The following is a 12,611-nucleotide window of genomic DNA, read 5'->3' as shown; positions in this document are numbered from 1 at the left end:
ATTTGGCACTTCATCTGTCCCTGGCATGTTTGCATTGACAATAAGAAGGTCTGTTATTTTGGCCAGCAAGTCTTTCTGAGGTTCTTAACTGAACCTGGCAATTACTATACATTTTGTTCATATGGTTTAGAATATTTTGTGGATTTATAATTCTTTTCCTTTCACATAAATCAAAGAATGTGATCTTTTAATTTAACCTTTTCTCAAGTTTATGATAAAAGAGTATGATGACTTTTAAAAAAGTATTTACCATGGTAGGAAAAAAATAATTTTCTTATCGCACTTTCCTAGAAACAAGTGGTGAGACTTAATACCCAAATTTCAATACCCAAGATTTAATACTGCTTAATACTTAAGCTGCGAATATTTGTTAGTTTGTTTCAGCAGAAAATGAGAATTTTCACTTTAAAAGATTAATAAAGTAACATAGTCTCTAAAAATAGATTGCATGGGTATCTAGAATTTTATTCATCCTATACTATCATCTTGGCTGCTTTTTTATTCTCACCATTATCAGCTGCAGCAACTCATTTCCTTTAAGGCAATCATCTTCCTGCCTGAGATAAGTATTTTTCCAAGCTCAAGAAATAAAAATAGCTATTAAATTGAGTTAACACTCTCTAATGAGAACACCAGACTTGTCTCAAATTAAGTTAAAAGCCATTTGGTTGCAAATGAGACCTTCAGTTAGGCAAAACTACTAGTTTGCTGATCCTTTCAGATAAATAGACACAGGCACTGAAATAATCCTTTATTTAGTAAGACTAAATGTTTTAGCCATTAGCTTTTTGTGCTGTTTTTTCTTCTTGTCCCAAGGTGCAAAACAGACAATGTATGTTTATTGGGCTAAGAAGTCTTGGAAAACAAAGCAAATTCAAGAAAAGGGAAAGTATAAAACAAGTAAAATGCTACACATGTATGCTAAGCCTCTTCAGTCGTGTCGGACTCTTTGCGACCCTATGGACTGTAGCCCTCCAGGCTCCTTTGTCCATGGGATTCTCCAGACAAGAATACTGGAGTGGATTGACATGCCCTCCTCTGGGGGATATTTCCAGCCCTGGGATTGAACCCGTGTCTCTTACATCTCCTGCATTGGTAGGCAGGTTCTTTGCCACTAGTGACACCTGGAAAACCCAAAGAAAGTATAAAACAAAATTATATCAAAATTACCTTAATTTTGTATTAAAAATATTAGGAGTGACTCAAACCCAGTAACAGTATTTAGCAATTTTTGTTTTGCTCAATCAATAGGTAAGACTTTGAGGACTAACACATGGGTTTGTCTTAGAAGTATTTTAAGTAAGATTTAAGGAAATAATACTAATATGGAAAGAAGGATATCTTCTGGTCATTAGTTATACTACTAAGTGACTGGTGCTATCTACTATTTACTTTTAATATTTTCATTTTGGAATTATTTGGAAAATAGTAAATATTATTGATAGTATTTGAGTCCTTCTGATAATATTTTACTATATACTAGATTAGGGTTATATTATTCGCTGGGTTCTTAAAAGTAATTTTTATTGCATCTGTGGACAGAATTCTTTTCTATGATATTTATTTCTGATTTTATAATGGAAAAAGTATGCCTGGCATGGACTGACTAGGTGAATGATTGTTAGTTGAAATAACTGCAAGTAAGTATAGCTAGAATATAGCAGCTCTATCAAAGGGATGTACCAATGCTGCTTAATTCTGTTTTTTCCTAGTGAAATTGTAAAACATCACACTGACTAAAACTACAAATAAGTGTTTTAACCTGATCTTTTTTCCTTCATTTAAGAGAAGAGGGATTGTTAAAATTTTTGTTTGTGAGATTTAACATTGCAGCAGCCATAAAATGTAATTACAAGACTTTTTTATTTCCATGAGCCTTATGAACAAAAAGAAAAATCTTGGCTAAGCTTTTAGTTTTTCCTGACTCTATCATAAGTTTAAACTACAAAGTAAAAGAAGCCTGTAATTAACGTAAACCTCAGGATTCCCTTAGGGCACTTAAAAGTTATCTTTTCCACTCTAAAAGTAGCCCATGCTCATTACTGTTTTGAAAATTTGTGTTGATATAAAGGAGGAAGCCACACAATCAGGAGAAAACCATCATTAGCACTTTGCTGTGATCTCTCCAGACACATTAATTACATAGTATTGATCAGACTTTCTGTACAATTTTTCATCTTGCCTTTTTCCTGTAGCATTCTTTATTATAAGCTCTGTTAACATCTTTGGAGACCACCTAGCCTTTTCAGTTGGATTAAGTTTACTTTACTTAAGTTTAAAAAAAATGTATTTAGGGAAATCCTTGGCAGTCCAGTGGTTAGGACTCTGCACTTTGACTGCGGAGGGCGTGGATTCTATCCCTGGTCAGGGAACTAAGATTCTGAAAGCCATGTAGTGCGGTTAAAAAAAATTTATTTTTCAAAATGATATCTGAACAAATACATGTATTCCTCTAAAGGATACTTAAATTGTACTGTGAATTTGTCTTTTTAGAACTAACAATCTGATGAAAAAGCACCATTTTCCTACACTTAAAAAGTGCATTGTCTTATCTTGTGTGATTATGCTTATCTGAATTGCTGTTAAGATTCCATTTGAAAGTCATCCTTAATATTACCAGGGTTCCAGTTCCATTAGGTATTATCTTTGGACTGCTACTCATAGAAAAAGTACCCATAGAAGTTTCCTGTGAAAAGATTATGTTATTAAACTCCTTATAAATGTTCTCAAAGTAAATAACTGATAGCCTCTATTGGTTGGCACATACTCAGAAAATAAATTTAACTTTATAATAATGTTCCACTTTTTTTTATGACAATGGCATGCTTTTAGGAATTTAAATAATCGAGTGTGTGTTATTATTTATGCATTCTTATAATAATTATTTTAGGTCAACTGGCTATTCTGAGGTGATAGTTGTCGTTGGAGGCTGTGAACGAGTTGGAGGATTTAATCTTCCATACACTGAGTGTTACGACCCTGTAACAGGAGAGTGGAAGTCTTTGGCTAAACTTCCCGAATTTACCAAATCAGAGTATGCAGTCTGTGCTCTAAGGAATGACATTCTTGTTTCAGGTAATAAAGAATTATTATGTAGCTACTTTTAATTTAATCACAGCTTGGCCATTTGAAACCATTACAGTGTCTCAAAAGAAAAGAGTGAAAGTAGAGATGCCCTCTTTAATCAGATCATATTATACAAATAAAACTAAAACTGACTTATTGTTCTTAAAAACAGGTACAAGATAATTTAGAATTATTTAAAAAAGATTCACCAGAAAATGTCTTTAACCATATCATATTTTTAAAATTTATGTTACTGATTTCTTGTTATTTCTACTGAACAACAAAGTGATTCAGTTATACATATATATTATTTTTCATATTCTTTTCCATTATAATTTATCCTAGGCTATTGACTGTAATGCCCTGCACTGTACAGTAGGCCGTATTATGTTTTAAATGCTCGCGAACGCATATAGAATATGTACAATTTTTAAAACTTGTTTACTCTAAGGAGCACAGTGAAGTATATAAAGTGAAGAGTGCTCAGAGTTAAGCATCTCTCATCCACCCATGTTTTCTGGAATTCTCCCCAAAGTTTATGAAATAAGATTTTTCTTAAAATTCTTAACTTGAACTTCCATTATAATACGTGATATGTTACCTCTAAAGTCAGACAATAAAGTGACAGATTTATGCAAAGTGTAACTACAGTGTCTCTAATTTTAAATTTGTTAATTAAACAATTTTACCAGTTTTGCAGGTTACTCTGTTATTACACATTGAATAATATAACAACACATTATTTTGTGTAGTGGTATACTTTTTTAAAAAATGGCTGATTTTTTAAAATCTTTCTAGAATAATTCTTTTGTCCAGGTGCTTCTGTTCTCTGACTCTTAATTGAACAGTCTTATACATTTGACCATAGAATTAAATGTAGAATAGTAAAATTGTAAAATTCTACTATTCTACGTTAAAATTAGAATAGTAAGTTTCATATTCTACATTTTATTATTTGGGGCATGTAATGATTATTTCTCAAAATAACAATGGACAAGGTTAAATCTGCTCTGTGATCTATTTCCATTTGAAGTTTTAAGGGTCTTTGTTTTATTTATTGAACTGAATCCTTAAATTCTTGGACTGGGTGAATATTTCAGTGTTTTCATTATTTATGCCTTGGGCATAGATCCCTTGGTGATATACTTGTTAGTGTGTGTGCAATGTTTTGCATTTATAGGTGGAAGAATCAATGGACGTGATGTCTGGATTTATAACTCACAGTTAAATATTTGGATCAGAGTTGCTTCTCTAAATAAAGGCAGATGGCGTCACAAAATGGCTGTCCTCCTTGGTAAAGTAAGAGAAACCACTTTTTGTTATTATTGCTGGTACCTTTCCAGAATAAATACCACAGATGAATCCTTCATTTTACTCACCCTCTGGGTATTTTGGACTCAGCTTGTATTTCCTTTCATTTCTAACCTCAGTACATAAACTGAAGATATAAACAATTTGACACTGTACTTTTGAATGGATATTTTGTTCTCCCAACTTGGAATTCGTAGCAGTGCAGCACATTTCTTTTCTCATGCACCATTGGCTTCTAAATGCCTGAGAAGCACTCGAAAATAAAGGAGTACATCAAGTACAAAAACAGGCCAGTGTCTAATCCAAGCAGTCTTTTTCCTTTTACTGACTTCGGCAATCAGGCCAAGATATATTTATCTAGAGTCATATTATTTTATCTTTATTATTTATACAAGTAGGGACAAAGCAAATAAGTGTTAAGATAAACTCACCAGCTTATTTTAAAGCAAACTTACTACTGGCTGCAGCTAATAAATATAAAAAACATATAATCTGATTCTGGACCATTCGCTGTCCTTAGGAACTTTGAGAATCACTGGTAGACTAGTGGCAACTACAACCAGTTTTTTTGAGTTAAATTAATATAAGAAGCTGTTACACAAGCAGATAAAAATACAGCTGTGTAACAAGGGCTCACTTGGATTCTTTTCCTGCCTCCGTCTCTATCAGCTCCTCCAAAGCCACTTCAGATTGCTGAGCAGTCTAAGTATAAGCAACATACTTGGCTTGCGCATTTTTTTTGAAGTGTGGTTGATTTACAGTATTGTGTTAATTTCAAGTATATAGCACAGTGATTTGTGGTTTAGGGGTTTTATTTGTTTGCTGATTATATTCCATTATAGGTTATCACAAGAAACTGAATATATCACACATAATGTTTTTTATTCGTCCCCTGTTACCCTCTACTAAAATGATTGCTACCTCTTAAGCCCTCTTGTGGAGGCATTTTAGAGCCACCAATGAGAAAGCAGAACTGCTCTAGTTGGAACAGAGATGATGCCAGGAACCCTTCCCACTCAGTCACCTATCAGTTCTCATTCCTTCCCTCTTATCTCCCCACAAAAGTGTCTTAAAAACTCTGTACTGTAGAGCTTCTCAAAGTGCAGTTTGAAAGCTACTGTTAATTCCTAAGGGTACTGATCTAGTGTGCTGCTGCCACTGACAAAACTAGTGAAATAATGAGGACCTTAAGGTAGGTGTAATGAAAATAAAATACTAACAGTATTTTCTAAAACCACTGGTTTGTTAATAGAGTTTTGGTAGCTATACATCAAGAATGACAACATAAAAGGGGCAGGTAAAATAATTAAGGGGTTGAAAGAGATGAGGTCAGACTAAAAACATTATAATTCTTTATTCTGAACAGAGAAGAGCATATGAAAATGATTGATGTTCCAAACATCATTTGTGGATTGATGAACACAAATTTACTTGATAAATATTAGTATACTTGACTTGAAGTTACCCAAAACTTGGAAGCACTAATTCAAAAAAATAAAAGGATTCCTTTTGTCCTTCCACAGCAAGTACTCAATTCATGGAAAACAGTTATCCCAAAAATTACATTCAAGGCTGAATTCAAACCTATAAAGTTATTTAAAGCATAAATGTTTTCTGTTAAGGAAACCTAGGATGGTTTGGAATATAGTATCTTAGAGCAAGAAGCAATCTTAGAAAATATTTAATGTAACTTTTTCAATTTATGAAGAAACTGAATCCAGAGAGATGGAGTCATTTGCTCAAGGTTGCACAGAAAGTGATAAAGCAGGGGCAAAAGCTCAGATTTTCTCAATCTAGGAGCCTTTTATCTTGAGGCTCATAGCATATATTTTTAGTTTATGCATGTAGTGTAGTATTAAAGTTTAACCCTCAAAATTATGTGATAGGTACTATTATTTTATACATTTTTAGATTGAGGAAATTAAGACAGAGTTTGAGAGAGTATAGGTAAACTGCCCAAGCAAGGTCTTATGTGCAGTGGCAGAGCCAATGTGAACTCTACCTCTCCTGACTTCAAAGTTGTGCCTTTAAGTACTATATTATACCTCAGTTTCTGTACCCCTTCCATAGCTGCATGACCTTGAATAGGTTACCTAAGCTCTCTGGGTTATATGGTGTTGGGAGAACAGACCCACCAACAGATCATTTTAAATGTGAGAAATGCAAAATTGAAGTAACATTGGCTGCTAAGGAAATTTGCAAGAGTACAGAAAGATAGATTGTGGACATACTTGAATGACAATGTGTAAATATAAAGTTTGGCCTTGACCGTTTGGCACTCATTGTTAGACTAGTAAAAGGAGTTGATGAGGTATTTTAGGAAGATTAATCTATGGTTTAGAGAGTACAAGAGCGGAGACCAGGAGGCGATTGAGAGGTATGAAATGATACGGACCCTGAGGAAGGATAGTGGCAGCGGGAAACAAAAGGAAGGGACAGATGCGAGAGATGCTGTGAAAGAAGGCTCAGTAGAACTTAATAGTTAGATATAGATGAGAGAAAAGTTGATGCTGCTGCTGCTGCTAAGTCGCTTCAGTCGTGTCCAACTCTGTGCGACCCCATAGATGGCAGCCCACCAGGCTCCCCCCGTCCCTGGGATTCTCCAGGCAAGAACACTGGAGTGGGTTGCCATTTCCTTCTCCAGTGCATGAAAGTGAAAAGTGAAAGTGAAGTTGCTCAGTCGTGTCCAACTCAGCGACCCCATGGACTGCAGCCCACCAGGGTCCTCCGTCCATGGGATTTTCCAGGCAAGAGCACCGGAGTGGGGTGCCATTGCCCTCTCTGAAGTTGATGATGATTGTTCTTTAAAAGAATTGTAGATGTTAAACTGGAGAGCTTCTATAGGTTAAAGATTTCTTGTATATCTCATGATGCTTAATGGATTATTCTGCATATAGCTGGTTTAATAAATGGCCTGTTGATCACTTGTCCTACTTCCTCATATTTGTGAAAAGAAAATGTATATGAAAGCTCTTTGAAATATACAGTCTAGAGTTCATTATGTGCCAGGTACTTTTCTAGGCTTTATGGGAACTAAATTAAAGAACAAAATAGGCCCTGCCTTCAAAGATTCTCACAGTCTAGTAATCCTTACCTAGTATTTTAGTTTCTAGCTTTATTCTATTTTAGAGCTTTAGTCTAGCTTTATAATATTCAATTATTTTCACCAAACGTGAATATGAGCACTTATGCTAAATCCTGTAATTCTCAATGCAAGTAGTATTGCTGCTAATGGGATAAAGATTGCTTCTTACTTCAAGCTATACATGTCCTTTTGTGCATAAAGCAGAGATATACATATAGTACATAAACACATATACAATATATCTATGGTATTAAAATTTTCATTGAATGGGGCTATTATGAAAAGAAATGTCTAAAATATCTCCTTGGTGGTAGTGAGAGGATGATAATTTTTTAAAAGGTCCAGAAACGGAGCTAAATATATTGCAGTTACAGTTACCAGGAACTTTTAAAGGGAAGAGATCCCTTAATTCTTTAGCCAACTAGTTAAAAATTCAAACTTTTGATAATTAAGATTTTTTCCATGTATTTTACATGTAGGTATATGTTGTTGGAGGCTATGATGGGCAAAACAGACTTAGCAGCGTAGAATGTTATGATTCCTTTTCAAATCGATGGACTGAAGTTGCTCCCCTTAAGGAAGCAGTAAGTTCTCCTGCCGTGACCAGCTGTGTAGGCAAATTGTTTGTGATTGGTGGAGGACCTGATGATAATACTTGTTCTGATAAGGTAAGCCATGTTTTCTTGCAGAAATAACCACTGATATACACAAGAAGAGAAATACAAATGGCCTAAGAAGTAGGTAGTTTGGTCCTCTAGTGTGAAAGGCCTTTTAAAAATTGTCTGGTACTTTATACTTTGGGAGGAAAACATTGAGTTTCAGGTTACTAAAGTGAAATGGTTTACAGAATCAAAAAATTATTTGTTCAGAATACAGTTAGTAAGTGAACTAGCAAAGGGTGAGACAGTAACCAGTTATACTGCTTTCAAATGGGTCGTTTTCTGTGTACTTTGAAAATATTGTTTAGAACAAAGATAAGGGAAGAAAACCTCTCTAATGTAAACATAGGATGGCTCAAAGCTGCTGCAGTTCATTAAATTCCTGGGACAATGAGCATGTGCCATACTGGCAGCTCTGAAAATACCCTGTTTATTCTGGATACAAGTATCTAATGCCTGATTCATTTAACAATAGTTTGCTAAATTTTGTCAATAAATTTTTTCTCAAATTTTAATGTAATGTCAAATGTTACACATTTAGAATTCATTAATTCAGAACTTGTGATAAGTTAAAATATAGTAAATTGAGGTTCGCTTGTATTCTTTTGAAGAAAAGACTCCCTAAATATGTAAAGAAATTGTATTCAAATTGAGGCATACTTATCTTATGAAACAGAATTTTTTAAAATCCAGACATTAATTTTAATGGAAACAAAGCAAACCTGGTAGCCATTCATCCTAGAAACAATCTGTGCTTGTCTGTCACTCTGTTCTGCTTGATAATTCAGATACTTCATTCTCAAGCCAGCCTCCCTTAATTCTAGGAATTAATGGAATTTTATTTTAATCATGTTTTTGTATATTGGCAAACTTTTTATTAAGTAAATTTGCATTCTTGTTGAGAAATTTTAATTAAATATTTCTATATATTACTAGGTTCAATCCTATGATCCAGAAACCAATTCTTGGCTACTTCGTGCAGCTATTCCTATTGCCAAGAGGTGTATAACAGCCGTATCCTTAAACAACCTGATATATGTTGCTGGTGGACTGACCAAGGCAATATACTGTTACGATCCAGTTGAAGATTACTGGATGCATGTACAGAATACATTCAGCCGACAGGTAATAGCATAAAACAGATCAAAAGAAAAATCAGTGTAGGAGAGACCAAGTATAGTACCAATATGAATATACAGTACTGGACACTATTTCATGTACACTTGGATTATTTCACAGTTCTTTCAAAGTTCCACATACAGCATATGGTGTACTTGTTTTGAACTTCTTCCAAGGAATGGATTATTGAAATAACTTTTTAGTGTCCCGTGGTAAAGTAGGTATTGTACTTGGTCTGTTGGGTTTTTTTCCCCCTTGACCTTTTTCAGACTCCTGCTCCAGTTCTTATCCCTCTCTCTTGTACATTTCAAAAGAGAAGAAATGCTCCCAAACTGGTTTCTTTGCTTCTGCAGTAAGAAATTAGGTAACATGTTGTTTTGTTATAAAGAAAATGGCTGCACTTGGTTCTCTTTCATTCACACTGCATTTGTACTCTTTACTCTGCTTCTACCCCACCCCAAAAAGGCATTCTCTTGGCCTTTTAATTCATAATTCTACCCTCCTTCCTTCCACCATCAAAATGTTTGATGGCCCTGATGCTGGAAATCTGGCTCGACCCATACCACTTTTGAGGTGTTGTACCCACAAAGGTCATTACTAATAATTTTCTGAGTCTTATTCATGTTCTCTTGGTTTTTTTCTACCCCACCCTTAAAATATGGGTATTGCCTGAGCCTCTTTTCCCTGCCCTTTTCCCAGTTTATACTCTATTCCTGCTCAGTACTGATGACTTCAAATCTTATTCTCCATTAAAACCTCTCTCCTCTGCTCCAGACTCAAATTTCCAACTACCTATTTAATATGTTCTAAGGCTTCAAACTTAAAACAGAATTCACCTTCTTCCCTAAGCTTACTTTTTCTGTTCCCAAACAACCTAGTGGGTAGAAAAACTCTGTTTCTTCCTTACTCACAACACTTCTGACACCAGATATGTGAATTTATTCCCGTACCAGTCAACTCTCCATCTCCAACTGGTGTCTTACAGTTCAATTCAGATCTGACACAACCTGAAGTTAGCTTCAGATTTTAAGGACTCAATCCCACAAGACTGCCACTGCTTCAGATGCCAGTCACAAGTCTCAGGTTGTCACCAGTACTTCTGAGCAATCAACTATAAATCAAGGTTTTCACAGTCCCCCCAATGAATTCAGTAATTTTCTCAGGAAAAACACTTATTTATGTTTACAGGTTATTACAAAGGACAGAGATGGGCAGCCAGATAGAGAGGTACCCACAGTCAGGTCTGAAAGGATCCCAAGCACAGAACTTTCTGTCCTCATGGATTTGTGGTGCTCCATCCTCCTAGCACATGGATGTGTTTACCAACCTAGAAGCTCTCCACGTCCTATTTTTTTGGGATTTTTATGGAGGCTTTATCATGTATACATGATCAATTATAAATCAATTTCTAGCCCTTCTCCCCGCTCCAGAGAAGGGAAAGTAGGGGAGAAACCCTTTTCAAGCTTCTAGTGTCTTGCTTTTCTAACCCATTTTACCACTAGTATCTGTTGCTTGCATTTGCTATCCAGATGGTATGTGTTCTTGCCTTTGTTCATTCTATCCACTTAGCCTTTAATGCCTTTTCTACCTTATCTACTTGTCTTTCAAGGACCACTGCATAGTTATAACAATCTGAGATTGCCCTGTTCCGAAATAATGCCTTTTCTTTCTGATCTGTCACTACACTTAACCTCTATTAGTAAATATTTATTGAGTAAGTAAACAAATAGAGAATGAAATAACAGAGGGTCCTAATGTTAAGACAATTTTATATAAAATATAAGAAATATAGACTGTAAGGATAATGACTAGGGTTTGGGTATAACACTATTTTTCTGAAGCTGTTGACATTGAAGTATAGTCTCCAATTAGTAATGTATTCAGAGTAACATTGCCTCAGTTGATGAAAGGGACATAATAGGATCTTCAGTTTCATGGTACAAAGGGAACATAGTCTTCTGTCCTTCTTATATCCCATTTAAATAAAATGAACTGCAATTCTCTAGTTCATTGTCCTCCTACAAGAGACAGGTGAGAATGTGCCCTGCCACAGAAGAACCCTTGTTATGGTCACGTCCAGCTGTATGACAAGTGTTTACACTTACTTCTAAATTTTTTAACCAAAGTTTTTTTTAATTGGTTTATTGCAGTGAATATTTTTAAATATAGTGTGTTTTCACTAAGAGCTACTATTCACTGAGAAGTTGACTGTACTATACAAAACAATAGCAGAGCTTAGGAAGATAATTGCTAGCATCTAGCATAACACAAAAAACATGTTTTGTTTTTTAATTGGAAGCTAATTACTTTACAATATTGTGGTGGTTTTTGCCATACATTCACATGAATCAGCCATGGGTGTACATGTGTTCCCCATCCTGAACCTCCCTCCCACCTCCCTCCCCATCCCATCCCTCAGGGTCATCCCAGTGCACCAGCCCTGAGCACCCTGTCTCATGCATCGAACCTGGACTGGCAATCTATTTCACATATGATAATATACTAAAGAATATATCTTTAACTAAATGATTGAGATAAAATTAAGGAAAAACAAGAGGACATATATGGCACATTTTCCTTAATTAGACAGTGCCTGATAGTGACTTCAGAAATTTCAAGGAACATTTAAATCAGAAGTATATTAAATCTATATGAAGTCTTAAGACTAGTATGTCAAATCTCTTGAAACAAAAAATACTGAAATTTCTGGGATTATCTTTTCTCCCCTGGGCCATTCTTAAAATCAGTACCTCTAAATGTATCTATGTATGTATGTATTATTGATAGGCAAGTTTTGAACCATCTGTGAGTCTTTGCCTACCCTTTTAATACTAATCAAATGAAAAATGATGAATCAACTATTTCATGAAATCTACCAATTTCATGGTAGAAAGCTATTTGAACAGTTTTAAAGTGCTTAGAATATCGAATGACCAAAAAAGAGCTGAAAAAATGAGCTCTTTTTGTGCGGTCATAATGGACCCAGCATTTTTCCCTGCTGTACCTTGATATTTTCATGCCTTTTGACATTGCATAATTCCTAAAAGCCACAACTTGATATTATAAACATATTTCACTTTTTAATTTTTATCAGGAACATATTTTTTTAATTGTGAAATTTTTTTACTGATGAAGTATTTTTTTAGCCTTCTTCAGTGGACTAGGTATTTAAAATGTCATTAAAGTTTAGAATAATAAATGAAATCTGGTTCTTTTTCTTTATTTTTGGCATTTTAATGATTCAGCATTATTTAAAAATAAAAATTAAGGAAAGAGGTATGTTTTACAATATTAAAATTGTGTTTCATTTAAGTCATGAAAAATAACATTTAAAACTTAATGTGTTATTAAGTTATTTTTATTAGTAGCTG

At 34.6% G+C, this 12,611-nt stretch overlaps 1 protein-coding gene across 6 annotated transcripts in view; it reads left to right on the top strand.

Moving 5' to 3' along the window:
• Nucleotides 1-12,611, top strand: part of KLHL24 (kelch like family member 24) — a 37,784-nt gene that overhangs the window by 17,974 nt on the left and 7,199 nt on the right. For all 6 annotated transcript variants that reach the window (XM_006075327.4, XM_044944257.2, XM_006075326.4 and 3 more), the window contains 4 exons: nucleotides 2,891-3,075; nucleotides 4,247-4,365; nucleotides 7,942-8,130; nucleotides 9,058-9,246. In XM_006075327.4, the coding sequence (XP_006075389.1) occupies nucleotides 2,891-3,075; nucleotides 4,247-4,365; nucleotides 7,942-8,130; nucleotides 9,058-9,246 (682 nt within the window). The remainder of the gene's footprint in view (nucleotides 1-2,890; nucleotides 3,076-4,246; nucleotides 4,366-7,941; nucleotides 8,131-9,057; nucleotides 9,247-12,611) is intronic.

This window comes from Bubalus bubalis, chromosome 1 (assembly GCF_019923935.1).
Source record: "Bubalus bubalis isolate 160015118507 breed Murrah chromosome 1, NDDB_SH_1, whole genome shotgun sequence".
Taxonomy (NCBI): domain Eukaryota; kingdom Metazoa; phylum Chordata; class Mammalia; order Artiodactyla; family Bovidae; genus Bubalus; species Bubalus bubalis.
Note: the sequence above shows the minus strand (reverse complement) of the source record. Positions and strands in the feature narration are given on the sequence as shown.